The sequence below is a fragment of the Bos indicus genome, chromosome 18 (assembly GCF_029378745.1).
Source record: "Bos indicus isolate NIAB-ARS_2022 breed Sahiwal x Tharparkar chromosome 18, NIAB-ARS_B.indTharparkar_mat_pri_1.0, whole genome shotgun sequence".
Taxonomy (NCBI): Eukaryota; Metazoa; Chordata; class Mammalia; order Artiodactyla; family Bovidae; genus Bos; species Bos indicus.
In genome coordinates this window covers 56,252,305-56,268,339 of record NC_091777.1, presented here as the reverse complement: position 1 = coordinate 56,268,339, position 16,035 = coordinate 56,252,305, and the positions used below count along the sequence as shown (strand labels likewise).

General features: G+C 46.4%; 1 protein-coding gene across 5 annotated transcripts in view; it reads right to left on the bottom strand.

Moving 5' to 3' along the window:
* Positions 1–264: 264 nt before the first annotated feature.
* Positions 265–16,035, bottom strand: part of TRPM4 (transient receptor potential cation channel subfamily M member 4) — a 42,993-nt gene continuing 27,222 nt past the window's right edge. For all 5 annotated transcript variants that reach the window (XM_019978483.2, XM_019978484.2, XM_070771451.1 and 2 more), the window contains 9 exons: positions 13,113–13,544; positions 5,098–5,230; positions 4,743–4,917; positions 4,343–4,520; positions 1,759–1,952; positions 1,344–1,476; positions 1,061–1,133; positions 863–968; positions 265–621 (listed from right to left, as the gene is read on the bottom strand). In XM_019978483.2, coding sequence (XP_019834042.2) covers positions 617–621; positions 863–968; positions 1,061–1,133; positions 1,344–1,476; positions 1,759–1,952; positions 4,343–4,520; positions 4,743–4,917; positions 5,098–5,230; positions 13,113–13,544 — 1,429 coding nt within the window. In that variant the 3' untranslated portion in view covers positions 265–616. The remainder of the gene's footprint in view (positions 622–862; positions 969–1,060; positions 1,134–1,343; positions 1,477–1,758; positions 1,953–4,342; positions 4,521–4,742; positions 4,918–5,097; positions 5,231–13,112; positions 13,545–16,035) is intronic.

Sequence of the window (16,035 nt, the reverse complement as noted above, 5' to 3'; positions counted from 1 at the left end):
GCAGGAATGGGTGTTGGGGGGTACAGATGGATGGGGTTCTTGTCCCACTGAAGTGAGAGTCATCAAGCAGTGCAGACAAGAGGTGCTGGGCCTGAGTCAGACAGGAGTAGTGGGGCTGAGAGGAAGAAACAGCCCCGGTGAGACCTGAAATGCAGTAGTAGCAAATGGACCAAGGACCCCAAACACACCCCCCGCTTCAGCTGCCATCCCAAAAGGATCTAGCCACCCGCCAATTCCCCAAAGAATCCAGCATTCAGACCCTACTCCTCTCAAATGGCTTTATTTCCCCAGTGTGGGGAGCTGTGATTGGACTCTGGTCCCTCTGCCACAAGGACCCGGTAGCCTTCTCCAGTCCAGCGGGCTGTGATACAGCCCTCAGAGAGGGAACGCCTGGGCTCCAGAGGCTCATCCTCCCAGAGTAGGGCTGGTTCTGGGAGGAGCCAGGCCTGCCGTGGTTTGCATGAGTGACCCTGACAGCATCCAAGGTGGTAGTCCACGGGCATCCGGTTCACCTCAAAGACAAGGTCGCCAGGTGCAGGAGTCAAGGACATGCTAGGCCTTACTCTGGGAGCAAAGCTCCCTCTGGCAGCTACTCCTTGACGTCCACCAGCAGGGCTCAGTCTGGGGGAAGAGAGGAGAGAAAAGAAGCGATGGGCATAGAGAGGAGGGCAGAAAAAATAAGAGACTGACAAAAAGAAAGATGCACAAAAAGCCCAAAAGAGACCAAGAATGAACCAGGGGCAAAGGAAGGCCAGTGAAAGAGAGAAACACTGAGATATGGGAAGAGACCCAGAAAGCAAGGACACAGACGTAGGTGGTGACAGACGCCAGACATACACACAAGTAGACGGTAAACACTGACCTTTGGGCCCAGGTGGGATTGGGGGGGGTGGTCCCCCTGGGGGAAGCAATGCAGAACGGCTCAGGGCCTCAGCTACCCAGCCCAGGACGCGGGTACAGTGCTGGACCTGGGGAGCAGCGGAAGACATCCGGGCACCCGGCTGGAGTCTGCTGCCCCTCACCCTAGCCGTCCTCCTCCAGCCTGGCCCGGAGCCCTCACCTCCAGTTCCAGCCCTTTCAGACGCTGCTCGTACTCGCGGATCTGTGTCAGCTGCTTCAGTGCTGTGTCCACCCTGGGGATCCAGGGTTTTAGGTGGGTGCCAGCAGCCTACCAGCCCCGCACACCTTGAAAGACCCGCCCCCCGCAGCTCTGCTTTCCTCCCTAGCGTTCCAGGACGCTGCCCTGGTAGGCCTCGCCTCTAGCCTGGGCTTTTGTAGGAAGTAAATCAAGAGATCGATCCCGGAGGACAGAAGCCCCGCCCAGAGCCAGGCCCCGCCCTCACTTCTGCGACGTGCGCTTCAGACGTTCAGAGTTGCTCTCCCGTTTGTCCCGAGCACGCGCCAGCAAGAAATTCTCCTTTTGCACTGACTCCCACGTCAACAGCCTCCGCTCCGCTTCCTTCGAGAGGTGGACCCCTGGACAGTGGGGCCAGAATAGAGTCAAAGGGACTGCCCATCCTCGGGCCACGCCCGCTCCTAGACCCAGCTTCCCCACCCAAAACCTCGAGCTTCAGTGATCTCCCAGACTGCACCTCCTCAGCGTTTTTGGTCTTCCACTAATACCCCACGCCCAGCCCCTTGACAGACTAAGCCCTGCCCACTAGTGCTCCTAAGCGTCCTCCTGTATATACATGCTCTTGTTTCTCTCCAGGTTCCGCCCCCTGAGTTTTTCTCTTTTGGGCCAAGCCGGGCTCTCACGAAAATGCTCGACGTCTGGGGATGGTGGCAAGCGCGCCCGGCGCCTGCGAAATCGATGGATGAGGGAGCGCACGTGCGATATGAAAATGAGAGGCGGGGCCAGTGCGGGCCGAGAGTGAAATTCCCGGATGAGGCTGTAGCGCTGCGCCTTCCAGTAGAGGTCGCTGTTGCCCTGCACTTTGCCGAAGGTATGGCTGTAGGGACCAGAGATCAAGAGTCACTAGAGGTAGAGGCGCCCCTTGGAAAAGCAGATCAAGATTACCTGTCAGGCAATATCTGTTTGAAACCCAAGGCAGAAGGCAGATGTCAGGATTAATAAAGTCAGAGGCATTTGGTAGCTGGGTTAGGAGGCTCCAGAGTCGGATGTTAGAGATTAAGTTGGGAAAGCTAACACGAATTAGGTAGATTGGAGTCAGGTTCACAAGTCAGCCTGGACACAAGTAACTAAAATAAAAAATGAAAATGGGGACATTACTATCAACATTATAGAATCCTCCTAAAAACCATTATGTGTGTGCTAAGTCGCTTCAGTCGTGTCCAGCTCTTTGCGACCCTATGTGTAGCCTACCAGGCTCCTCTGTCCATCCAGGCAAGGATACTGGAGTGGGTTGCCATTTCCTTCTCCAGGGGATCTTTCCCAACTAGAGATGGGACCAGTGTCTCTTAGGTCTCCTGCACTGGCAGGCACATTCTTTTACCACTAGCACCACCTGAGAAGCCAAAAACCATTATAAGAGAATGCTATTAATAATTGTATGCCAACAAATTAGACAACCTAGATGAAATGGAAGAATTACTAGAAACACACAAATTACCTAAACTGACTCAAGAAGAAATAGACAATCTCAAAAGACCTATAACAAGTAAAGAGATTGAATCACTAATCAGAAATGTCCCAACAAAATAAGCCCAGGACCAGATGGCTTAACTGGTGACTTTTACCAAACATTTAAAAGAGAATTAACACCAATCTTTCTCAAACTCTTCTAAAATATTGAAGAGGAGAGAACACTTCCCAACTCATTCTGTGAGGCCAGAACTACCATGATGATACCAAGGTGAAAGTGAAAGTGAACTCACTCAGTCGTGTCCGACTCTTTTCAACCCCATGGACTATAGCCTACCAGGCTCCTCCGTCCATGGGATTTTCCAGGCAAGAATACTGGAGTGGGTTGCCATTTCCTTCTCCAGGGGATCTTCCCCACCCAGGGATCGAACCTGGGTCCCCACATTGTAGGCAGGTGCTTTACCATCTGAGCCGCCAGGGAAATTAAAGTCAGATAAAAATATCACAATTATAGACCAATAGCCTTTATGAATATACATGAAAAAATCCTCAAGAATATATTAGAAAACTAATTCAACCGCATATTAAAAGGATTATAAGTGGGATGTGTGCATGCTAAGTTGCTTCAGTCGTGTCCGACTCTTTGCAACACTATGGACTGTCGCCTGCCAGGCTCCTCTGTCCATGGGATTCTCCAGTCAAGAATACTAGTCAGTAGGAAAATGCAAATCAAAACGAAAATGAAATAACAAGTTCATGCCCACTAGGATGTCTATAACCTCTTAATACGGAAAGCACCTATTAGTAAGGATGTGGAAAAGCTAAACACAGAATTAACACATGACCCAGCATTTTATTCTAGAAATAAAATCAAAAGAAATAAAAACAGAGACTCAAACAGATATGTAAACACCAATGTTATTGCAGCATTATCCCCAATAGCCAAAAGATGGAACAACCCAAGTCTCATTAGATGAATGGATCAACTAAATGCCTTTTATCAGTACATCAGTATTGTTCAGCCATAAAAAAGAATGGAGTGATCCATGAAAACACTACGCCAGACACAAAAGGACAAATACTGTATGACTCTACTTACCTCCAAGAGGCAGAGTCATAGAGACAGAAAGTAAAGTGGAGGTTACCAGGGACTGGAAGGGAGGGGAAAATGAGAAGTTATCCCTTGCTTAATGGTTACACACTCTGTTTGGAGTGATGAAAATGTTTAGGAAATAGTGGTGGTGGCTGTATAACGTTATAAATGTAATTAATGTCACTGCATTGTACACTTTAAAATGGAGAAGGTGGCAGTTTTTATGTTATATATATATAGCCACAATTTAAAAAATTTTAATCTTCAGCCTGGACTCAGAGAGCAGATCAGATTCCAAAGTCCAGGTCAAGAGCACACTCTGGCTGGATTTGGGAACAAGCCAGCATTAGATTTTAATCGGAGTTCAGAGACTAAAACTAGAATTACTTAGACTGGGATCAAAAATCATGCTGGGGTCAAGGGTTAAGCTGGGATCAAGAGTCACTCTGGGGTCAAGGGTCATGCATGAGGCCAGATCATCAGAGAGCAGTAGTGAAGTCGCTCAGTTGTGTCCAACTGTCTGGGACCCCATGGACTGTAGCCTGCCAGGTTTCTCCGTCCATGGGATTTTCCAGGCAAGAATACTGGAGTGGATTGCCATTTTCTTCTCTTGGGAATCTTCCCAACCCAGAGATCAAAGACGGGTCTCCCGCATTGCAGGCAGACTCTTTACCGTCTGAGCCACCAGGGAAGTAGGGACTCACCTGAACATCGCAATGAGCAGATTGAGCAGCAGGATGTTGGCCACCAGCAGGAAGACAACAAGGAGGAGCACCACCAGCCAGTTGGCATAAAGCGAGACGCATTTGCCAGAGAGGTTCCCTTCGGGGTGCCCCCATGAGCCCTGCCCCAGTGAACAGTTGCCGTGCTCCATGAGGGCCACTGTGAAGGAAGACAGTTAGAGATGGAGCCAGAGGGACAGGGACCTAAGGAAGACAGAAGTCCAGAGGGTGGAGGAGAGCAAAGCCCCGGGGAGAGGGAGACAGAATCCCAGAAAGAGAGGGGGACAGAGACGCAAAAAAAAAGAGGGAAGGGTCAGAGACCCAGAGATAGGGGAGGTGGAGGGGGGCTCACTTGGATGTCAGGTCCTCTCATCCTCCTTACCGTCCATCTCCCCCTGAGGGATCTGCCCAAAGATCTGCAGGTAGGGCCGGTAGAAGACACGGCGCAGGATATTCGGGAGGCTACGGTCCTGGGGCCTAAGGAGCCCCTCAGTGGCCACCCCGTAGGCAACCAGCCACACGCCGAGGAAGAAGAGGAAGAAGAACACATCCTTCACCTGCAGAAGAGGAAGATGAGACCAAGCCTGGCCCCGCCCTTCCCTACTCTAGCCCCGCCCCAGTACCCTAAGCCCCTCCTCCTCACCAGACGCCCAGTTACAGCGAATCCATGACAGCTTCTTGGCCCCGCCCCTTTCATCCTCAGGCCCCGCCCACACGAGCGCGACCCCACCCCTCACCATCTTGCTCACGATGACGATCTTGGGCCCCAGCTGTTTGTTGACCGTGAAGATGTGCAGCAGCCTCAGCGTGAAGATCATGAAGTCAAGGCAGAGGACAGTGCGGCCCAGGTCATACAGGCCCGGGGTCAGCCTGGGTATAGGGAGACGCGGCAGACGTCACTCAAGGGTTACAGGGTGCAAAGAAAGCCCCGAGTCTTCCCAACACCAGACTGAAGGCGAGAATGTGGCCTCTCCAGGGCCAGAATTGGGACACTCCCCACTCCAGTTCACCTGGGGTTTACTCAAAATTTGGCACCGTGAGACTGCCAAGCAGGGCTTCGCAGGGCGCTGGTACCCATTAAATAATGGCTGTATGAAAAACGGCCTTAGCAAAAAGCTGGGAGGGAGGCCCCTATAACATCAAGTTGGGAAAACTGCAGGTATATTTGCCCAACCTATAAATGGCAAAATATGGAGCCTTCCAGCAAACCAGTAAGCAGAAGACAATGAACCTAACAGGAAAATGGATAAAGGTTAAGGACAGACAATTCACAGAAGAAGGTCAAACAGTGAATAATGTTAGCAATCCCTAAGGGGAAAACGAAAATTATATCCCTATTTTGCATCATCATGTACTTCAACTTTGAAGGAATTAAAAACCTAAAGTTAAAGGTAAGACATCAAATCTTAATAAGAAAATATAGAAGAATTTCTTCATGAACTTGAAATAAGATAACTGTCATTAAGAAAAAGAGTCCTATATACAAGACACAAAATCATGGCAAAAGAAAATACTGAAAAGTTAACTACTTTGAAATATAAAATTTATGCATATTAAGAGATAACATAAATATGATGGACAGAGAAAGGCAAAATTCTCTGCCAAAAAATGTATAGCCTAAATTTGATCCTAAGGAAGTACTAGACAAACTCCAATGGAGGCAAATTCTACAAAATAACTAGTCTGGACTGATTGTAAAAGTTAAAGATGGACTGCAAACCTGTCCCAGATTAGAGACAATTAAGGAGACGTGACAACTAAAGGCAACATGGAATCCTGGATTGGCTCCTGATCCAGAAAAAGGACATCTGTGGACAATTGATGAAATTTAAATAAAATCTCCCGGTTTTGATAATGTAAGATGTTAACATTTGGGGGATCTGGATGAATGGTGTATGGGAATTCTTTGTGCTGTTTCTGCAACATTTTTTATAAGTCTAAGGGTTTTTCAAAATGAAAAGTTAAAGAATAAAAAATGTTTAAAGAACATATGAAAGTGAAAAGACAAGTTTCAGACTGTGAGATGATATTTAGAACAAAACCACCAAGGACTGGGATCCAGAGTAAAAGAAGAGCTGCTGCTGCTGCTGCTAAGTCACTTCAGTCGTGTCCGATTCTGTTGACCCCATAGATGGCAGCCCACCAGGTTTCCCCGTCCCTGGGATTCTCCAGGCAAGAACACTGGAGTGGGTTGCCATTTCCTTCTCCAATGCATGAAAGTGAAAAGTGAAAGTGAAGTCGCTCAGTCATGTCCGACTCTTAGCGACCCCACGGACTGCAGCCTACCAGGCTCCTCCGTCCATGGGATTTTCCAGGCAAGAGTACTGGAGTGGGGTGCCATTGCCTTCTCCAATAAGAAGAGCACCTACCAAAAGTATATACATGCACGAGATCAGTTCAGTTCAGTCGCTCAGTCATGTCTGACTCTTTGTAACCCCATGAATCGCAGCACGCCAGGCCTCCCTGTCTATCACCAACTCCCGGAGTTCACTCAGACTCACGTGATGCCATCCAGCCATCTCATCCTCTGTCGTCCCCTTCTCCTCCTGCCCCCAGTCCCTCCCAGCATCAGTTTTCCGATGAGTCAACTCTTCGCATTAGGTGGCCAAAGTACTGGAGTTTCAGCTTTAGCATCATTCCTTCCAATGAACACCCAGGACTGATCTCCTTTAGGATGGACTGGTTGGATCTCCTTGCAGATCAAGGGACTTTCAAGAGTCTTCTCCAACACCACAGTTCAAAAGCATCAATTCTTTGGCGCTCAGCTGTCTTCACAGTCCAACTCTCACATCCATACATGACCACTGGTAAAACCATAGCCTTGACTAGATGGACCTTTGTTGGCAAAGTAATGTCTCTGCTTTTGAATATGCTATCTAGGTTGGTCATAACTTTCCTTCCAAGGAGTAAGCGTCTTTTAATTTCATGGTTGCAGTCACTATCTGCAGTGATTTTGGAGCCCAAAAAAATAAAGTCTGACACCATTTCCACTGCTTCCCCATCTATTTCCCATGAAGTGATGGGACCAGATGCCATGATCTTCGTTTTCTGAGTGTTGAGCTTTAAGCCAACTTTTTCACTCTCCACTTTCACTTTCATCAAGAGGCTCTTTAGTTCCTCTTCACTTTCTGCCATAAGGGTGGTGTCATCTGCATATCTGAGGTTATTGATATTTCTCCCGGCAATCTTGATTCCAGCTTGTGCCTCTTCCAGCCCAGCGTTTCTCATGATGTACTCTGCATAGAAGTTAAATAAGCAGGGTGACAATATACAGCCTTGACGTACTCCTTTTCCTATTTGGAACCAGTCTGTTGTTCCATGTCCAGTTCTAACTACTGCTTCCTGACCTGCATACAGGTTTCTCAAGAGGCAGATCAGGTGGTCTGGTATTCCCATCTCTTTCAGAATTTTCCACTGTTTATTATGATCCACACAGTCAAAGGTTTTGGCATAGTCAATAAAGCAAAAGTAGATGTTTTTCTGGAACTCTCTTGCTTTATCCATGATCCAGCGGATGTTGGCAATTTGATCTCTGGTTCCTCTGCCTTTTCTAAAACCAGCTTGAACATCAGGAAGTTCACGGTTCACGTATTGCTGAAGCCTGGCTTGGAGAATTTTGAGCATTACTTTACTAGCGTGTGAGATGAGTGCAATTGTGCAGTAGTTTGAGCATTCTTTGGCATTGCCTTTCTTTGGGATTGGAATGAAAACTGACCTTTTCCAGTCCTGTGGCTACTGCTGAGTTTTCCAAATTTGCTGGCATATTGAGTGCAGCACTTTCACAGCATCATCTTTCAGGATTTGAAATAGCTCAACTGGAATTCCATAACCTCCACTAGCTTTGTTCGTAGTGATGCTTTCTAAGGCCCACTTGACTTCACATTCCAGGATGTCTGGCTCTAGGCGAGTGATCACACCATCGTGATTATCTGGGTCGTGAAGATCTTTTTTGTACAGTTCTTCTGTGTATTCCTGCCACCTCTTCTTAATATCTACTGCTTCTGTTAGGTCCATACCATTTCTGTCCTTTATCGAGCCCATCTTTGCATGAAATGTTCCCTTGGAATCTCTAATTTTCTTGAAGAGATCGCTAGTCTTTCCCATTCTGTTGTTTTCCTCTATTTCTTTGCATTGATCGCTGAGGAAGGCTTTCTTATCTCTTCTTGCTATTCTTTGGAACTCTGCATTCAGATGCTTATCTTTCCTTTTCTCCTTTGCTTTTCGCTTCTCTTCTTTTCACAGCTATTTGTAAGGCCTCCTCAGACAGCCATTTTGCTTTTTTGCATTTCTTTTCCATGGGGATGGTCTTGATCCCTGTCTCCTGTACAGTGTCACGAACCTCATTCCATAGTTCATCAGGCACTCTATCTATCAGATCTAGGCCCTTGAATCTATTTCTCACTTCCACTGGATAATCAATACGAGATCAGTGAACATAATAAATTAACTGGGACTGAGAATATGAAAAGACAGGTGACAAAGTACATGTGCCATTAGATATGAAAGGTGCCCAACTTACCACCTAGGAGTCTTGGATGCATAAATTAAAACAAGGAGAGGTCCTTTTTACCCATCAGATTGGCAAAACATGTAAAGGTTAAATGGAGAGCTACAAACTCTCAGATTGAAAATATCGGGTATCATCAAGCATGTCCTCAAGGGGGCAGTGTCTTACCCAGATGGTGGGTGTGTAGCTGGAAGAAGCTATTTTTCCAAGGAAAGCAATGAACCTCAAAAATACACCTGCCCTTTGACTCACAAAATGTACGTCCAGGATGTAAACTTGTATAACTTTGGAATAATAAAAAATTAGAAACAACTGAAATGTCCATCCAGAAGGGACTGGCAAAATAAAACAGTTCATGCATTCAATTCTGGAGAATGCTGGAAATTTGTCCTGTGTAAACTGAGATTTTTGGTCTTTTTTTTCCCCATGCAATAATTCTTCCCCCATCTAGAACATGATGAGCTTGACAAAAATATCTAAAATATCAGTGGGATTCCTAAAGAACGTCAGCACATGGCCTTAGTCCTTTCCTCTCAGAAGATACTTGATACAAAACATGAGGAATAAACAGAAGCACAGTGTTCTATAAAACTTTCTTATCTTGCTGTTTGAAAAAATTATTCATTTCAAGGGACTTTGTACCATTTTTAACACAGCACAGAGGAACCATGCCTCTCAGTGTGTCAGAATATTTAAAAGAATAGAGGGTCATTGCTGTCAACTGTCCAAATTATGAAAGGGGGCGTCAGGACCCTTCATCCCCTACAAATAGTCACTAGGTTGTGACCACAAAGTTCTTTGCTGTCTTCAAAAGCAGTCATGTCCTAACAGCTAATACTTTATTTTTAAAAAATATATCATCAGAGTACTGGACTCAGAGCAGCTAATATCTGATTAAAACTTCATGTTATCTCAAGTAGAAAATGAAAGACACTTTAGAGAGAAATATTTGGTCTGATTCTCTCTCTTGAAGTTCAGAATCTTTGTCCCACTGCCTCATGAAAAGAATTCATTCATTCATTAAATCTGGCAAGGAAAAGGCTTTCCTGGCTGCTTTAGCTGCCAATGATTGGCTAAAGCCCCTTCTTCAGGAATTGGATGCAGCATTTTTAAAGAATAAGGAATATTTGCAAATACTAACATGGAAAGAATGTCAGGGACATATTATGGAGAAAAAGAAGAGGTTGCAAAAGAATACATAACATATAGTATCTTCAACAGAAAACAACAAAATTCTGTAAAGCAATTATCCTTCAATAAAAGAACGAATTTTAAAAAACTTATAGTATCTTCTGTGTATAATATCTGTGCATAAAAGAAGTATGTAAATGCATAGAGAAAGAACAGGCAGGATGTTCACCGAACTGTTGATGGAGGTAACTACAGAGAAAAGGAGGAAGCTTGGGAAAAAAAAAAAAAGGAGAAATCTTGCAATGGCTGAGGAAGATAATTGGTTTCTGTTTTATTCTCTTCTACACTGGGACATAATCTTGTTCAATAAGGATGTCCTTCTGCATTTCTTTAGGAATAGACTATATTCAGAGATGTTTTTAGTTGCTGGAAGATGAGACAGACGGGGCTTGAGGAGTTTATAATCTTGCATTGAGAAGAGAGACGCAAAAGCCATGATCTAATCTCTATGGCGGGGAGCTCTCAGGATGTTAGGGGAACACAAAGGAGAGACCCAGAGTCTGAGAAGAAAAAAGGAGTTTCAGAGACAGACAGTAAAGCTGAGGCAGAAAGGAAGTACAGAAGGCTGGCCTGGCCAAGGAGAGGAGGGAAGAGTGTTTCAGGGTGGGCGAACAGCATGTGCCAAGACCCAAAAACAACAATGTATTCCCAAGAATATTTTGATCTTCCCTTTGCCTTCTCTCTGGGCACCACACAACATGATCTGGAAACTATAGAAGAAATGAACTAACATTACTGCTAAGTCACTTCAGTCGTGTCCGACTCTGTGTGACCCCATAGACGGCAGCCCACCAGGCTCCCCTGTCCCTGGGACTCTCCAGGCAAGAACACTGGAGTGGGTTGCCATTTCCTTCTCCAATGCATGAAAGTGAAAAGTGAAAGTGAAGTCGCTCAGTCGTGTCCGACTCTTAGTGACCCCATGGATTGCAGCCCACCAGGCTCCTCGGCTCATGGGATTTTCCAGGCAAGAGAACTGGAGTGGTGTGCCGAACTAACATTATTTACACATATATCCCAACCTGGGCAACAGAAAATACTTCAGGGTAATTCCCCACAATTTGTTTTATTAATTAGCTAAGAAATAAGCAGAAAGTCAAGATTTTTATGGAGTAAGTGAAAGTGAAAGTCACTCGGTCATGTCCAGCTCTTTTCGACCCCATGGACTGTATAGTCCTTGGAATTCTCCAGGCCAGAATACTAGCCTTTCCCTTCTCCAGGGGATCTTCCCAACCCAGGAATCAAACTGGGGTCTTCTGCATTGCAGGCAGATTCTTTACCAACTGAGCTATCAGGGAAACCCTGATTTATCAGGGAGTAAAAAGTTGATAAAACACTCAGGCTTCCCTGATGAAATTTAAAACTATGAAATTTGACCCAGGAAAATCAGACATGACAGAATTAAAGTCACAAAGTAAAATTCACAAACATAGTTTGAGCAGATTTTATCAAAATCTGAAATGGATTAAAAACACATACACTGAACCGAATACTTGTAAAACTTAACTTGAACAGTAATCAAACTGAAGTAATTTCAGAAACTGAAAAAGAAAATAATTGAAGCTGCTTTCACCACCCTGCAATATAAAATTGATCAAGGCCGTTTAAAGTAACTAGAAAATACTTCCTTGATAAGAATCTGTCAGTCGAATTCTGATTACCATTTTATAATCATGCAGATTCAAAATACCGAGGATCAAGGTCAACGCCACTGGCCTTGTGAAGAAGGAATTGCAAGTAGTTCTCAGAGAGGCTGAAGCGTAGACGAAGAAGAGAGAAAGGAATCAGAGAGGCACCCCTGCAGAGAAGGGCAGACCCAGACCAGGTCCAGGGACTGTGGCGTGGTGCCGGGGAGCCCCGAGAAGCAAGGGAGCTCTGAGAGGCCAGCCCTGGGTATAGAAGGCCCCTTGCAGACCCTGTAGAGGATGGACTAGGGAGGGAAGAGAATGGGGTCCAGGAAGCTGCGAGAGGGTCCAGCTGGGACAGGCAGCCATGGAGATGAGTTGGGGATGGGACAGAGGAAGTCAGGGGACCCGAGGATGGGGCCTGGGACCAAGGACTGTAGAGGAAGAAGAGGGAGAATGTGAGGGTGGCTCTCGGTGTGTGGCCTGGTGTCTGGGGGCCAGGACAGGGGTGCAGCTGCAGGGCCAGGCTGAGGACTAGAGAAACGTCTTGTGAAGTCCAGATCTATTAATAGAACAAAGAGCAGTGGGATTCTCATTTTACCCCATCAGCCCCAAAGCCAGATACCCATGTGTGAGCAAACGACTTACAGAACATCTTTAGCCAGTACTTTCAATCAAGGTGGGATCTGAGCTTTTTTAAGAAAAAATGTTGGGCACCTTTCATATCTAATGGCACATGTACTTTATCACCTGTCTTTTCATATTCTCTGTCCCAGTTTTTAATTTATTGTGTTCACTGATCTCGTGCCTCTATATATTTTTTGGTAGGTGCTCTTCTTATACTCTGGATCCCGATTCTTGGTGGTTTTGTTCTAAATATCATCTCACAGTCTGCAACTTGTCTTTTCACTTTCATATGTTCTTTAAACACTTTTTTTTAAGAAAAAAAAAAAAAAGTGGAGTTGTTTTAAAATTGTGAACCACCATACTGTATATCTGTAACGGATACCACAGGTGGCTCAGTGGTAAAGAATCCGCCTGCCAATGCAGGAGATGCAGGTTTGATCCCTGAGTCAGGAAGATCCCCTAGGGAAGGAAATGGCAACTCATTCCAGTGTTCTTACCTGGGAAATCCTATAGACAGAGGAGCCTGAGGGACTACAATCCATGAGTCGCAAAGAGTCAGACACGACTTAGCAACTAAACAACAATACTGTATGCCTACAACTGATATAATATTGTACATCAATTACATGTCAATGAAAAAAAAAGAAAAGAAGAAGCAGAATTGGATTTAGCTGCTGCCTGCTGCAGAGAAGCCAAGAGTTGAGGCCCCTAACTCCGCCCCTCACCTCCCATCCCCACCCTCCCACCCCCAGGAAGGAAGGGTCAGAGGTCGTGGGCAGGGCATGCAACGTCGCAGGGCACTCACCTGCAGCCCACGCCCAGAACGAAGCAGGCGAGGGCCACCAGGTCGCACTGGTTCCAGGCGTCGGAGAGGTAGAGTTGCAGGCGACGGCGCAGTGGGGCCCGGTGGGAGTCTGTCCCGGGTCCCCCCATGGCCAGGCTGCCCAGGCCGCTGCCCAGGCCCTGGCGGAACTCCTCGCAGAGCAGGGTGAAGGCCCAGAAGTAGAGCAGCAGCTCCAGCACGCTGGGCCTCTCCGGCTCGAAGTCGATGAGCAGCACGCGCGCAAACAGCAGCAGGAAGAGGAGGTAGCTGACCACGTTGCCCATGAAGGCCGTCACCGGCGCCCCCCAGAACTGCGGCCAGCGGCGCAGGCGCGGCAGGCACCCCCCACAGCAGTCCCTGCGTCTGGGCGGCCTCAGTACCCCCAAGGGCATCTTCTCAGGGGGCTCTGTGGCCCTGTGCGGGAGAAAGGGGGAGAAGGGAGGAGGGCTCACCCTGATCTCTGCACCTGACTTTCACCACCATCAAGACTCAGCTTTCTGACCCTCCTCATCCCGCTTTCCAGTCAATCCCCACCTTCACGCCTTCGGACGCCCTCCATCTTCTCGAGTTTTGACCCCTGATCTAACCTCTGAAATCTACCTTCAACACTGCTGAGCTTCCACCCCTGACTTTCCCCACCCTTCTGACCTCTGGCCTCTGGCCTCTGGCCTGACTTCTGACTCTTTTCTGGCTTTTGGCTCCAAGTCCCTCTTCTTTCCCCCTCACAATCTCTGGCTCTCTGTCTGACCTTGGACCATCTACCTGACCTCTGGCCCTCATATATAACCTCTGACCTCCTCATTTCGCGACCTCGGTTCCCCAGGTTTGACAATTCTGTTAACTACAGTTGGCACTTGCCATCTACCTCTACAGGGCTTCCCAGGTGGCACTAGTGGTAAGAGATGCGGGTTGGATTCCTGGGTCAGGAAGATCCCCTGGAGAAGGAAATGGCACTGAAAATGGCACCCACTCCAGTATTCTTGCCTGGAAAATTCCACGGACAGAGTAGCCTGGTGGCCTACAGTCCATGGGGTTGCAAAGAGTCGGACACTGAAGTGACTGAGCACACATCTGCTCAAGGATTAAATCAGGCGCTGCTGCAGCTGGCTGACCTTCAACATCCCTTGAAGGGAATTCAGGGTGGAGAGCAAGAATGAGGCACTCTGTGCTCTGGGGAAAACTGGCAGAACAGGTTTTCAGATAGATATTTTCAGGTGCTGATCTTATGAACCCAATTCTTGCATCTCCTCATATCTAGAAGAGCACCAGATTCCTTCATGGAACTCCACCCTGAAAGTTAACTTCTGACCCACAACCAATTGCAGATTATCCAGCTGCATTTTCTCAGTTAACTCTTCCTTCCTGATATCTGATCTCTCACTGTATAGCCCTACCTGAATTCTAACCTTCTTGGTCCACTCATATCTCTGGCCCTTTTCACCTGAGTTCTGATACTCTTCCCAGTTACATCCTAATTCTTAATTCTGATCTCAAATCAGAAACAGCAAAATGAATACTACTACTAATAATAAATTCAGAAAGCTAACAGGAAAAATAAACTGGCTTGGAAAGGCATCCTGTCTTTAAAAAAAAATAAAAGCAGAAAGGAAACCCCAAAGTGGAGACAACCCAAATGTCCATCAACTGATGAACAGACAGATAAAAAAAGGTAGCGGATTCAAACAATGGAGTATTATCCAGCAATTAAAAAGGGATGAAGCACTGATACATGTTACACAGTGGATAAATCTTGAAAACATGATGCTACGTTAACGAAACCAGTCATAAAATACCACGTAGTATATGACTCCATTTACATGAAATATCCAGAACAGGCAAATCCATAGAGACAGAAAATAAATTAGTGGTTGCCTGAGGCTGGGGAAGGGAGGAGAGGGGAGTGAGACTGTTAATAGATACGAGATTTCGTGCTGCAGTGATGAAAATATTTTAAAATTAATTTTGTGATGATTTCACAACCCTGTGGATATACCAAAAACGACTGAGAATTGTACACCATAAGTGGGTGAGCTGAATGTATGGGAACTATATCTCACTAAAGCTGTTCTAAAACAAATAAGCAGAAAGCACAATAACAGGTAAAGAAAGTGAGGTGCAGAAAGAAGAACTAGTCATTTCCCTGGTGGTCCAGGGTTAACGTCTGCCAGTGCAGGGAATACAGGCTCCTGGAGGCTGCGCTCCACAACAAGAGCAGCCGCCAGAATGAGAAGCCTGCGCACGGCAACCAGAGAGCAGCCCCCATCATGGCAAATAAAGAAAGCCCTCGCACAGCAAAGAAGACCCAGTGCAGCCAAAAATAAAGAGTTTGAAAAAATAAAAATTAAAAAAAGAAAGGAGAATTAGCTCTCCAGTAACAGGAAAATATAGACCTGGGAACAAAAATATGTGGTGGGTCAGAGTGCTCCCCAAAGTCTGGCGTCTTAAATCCAAGCAAGACACACACAGATTCCTGGATGCTTCACTGAGGGAGCACCAGGAATCTGTCCTTTAAGAAAGTTCTCCAGGAAGGTGGCTCTCCACAGTGGCTAAGAGCACAGATTTAGGAACAAGAAGATCTGGGTTCAAATCCCACCTCCCACCACTGACCAGTCAATCACATGATCTGAGGTGGGTGACTTAATGCCTCAGTTATTTCATCTGTAAAATGGGGATAACAGTAGACACGATAGCATACAGTTGTTGAGAGAAGTAAATGGGCTGATTTCAAAATGGTTTAGTACACTGGCTGCCCACTGTAAGTGTTCTATAGCATCATCTATTTTTTTATATTTATTTTTATGTACTTATTTGGCTGTGCCTGGTCTTAGTTGCAGGATGCGGGATCTTCGATTTTCACTGGGATCTTTAGTTGTGGCATGCAAAGTCCTACTTGTGGCTTGTGGGA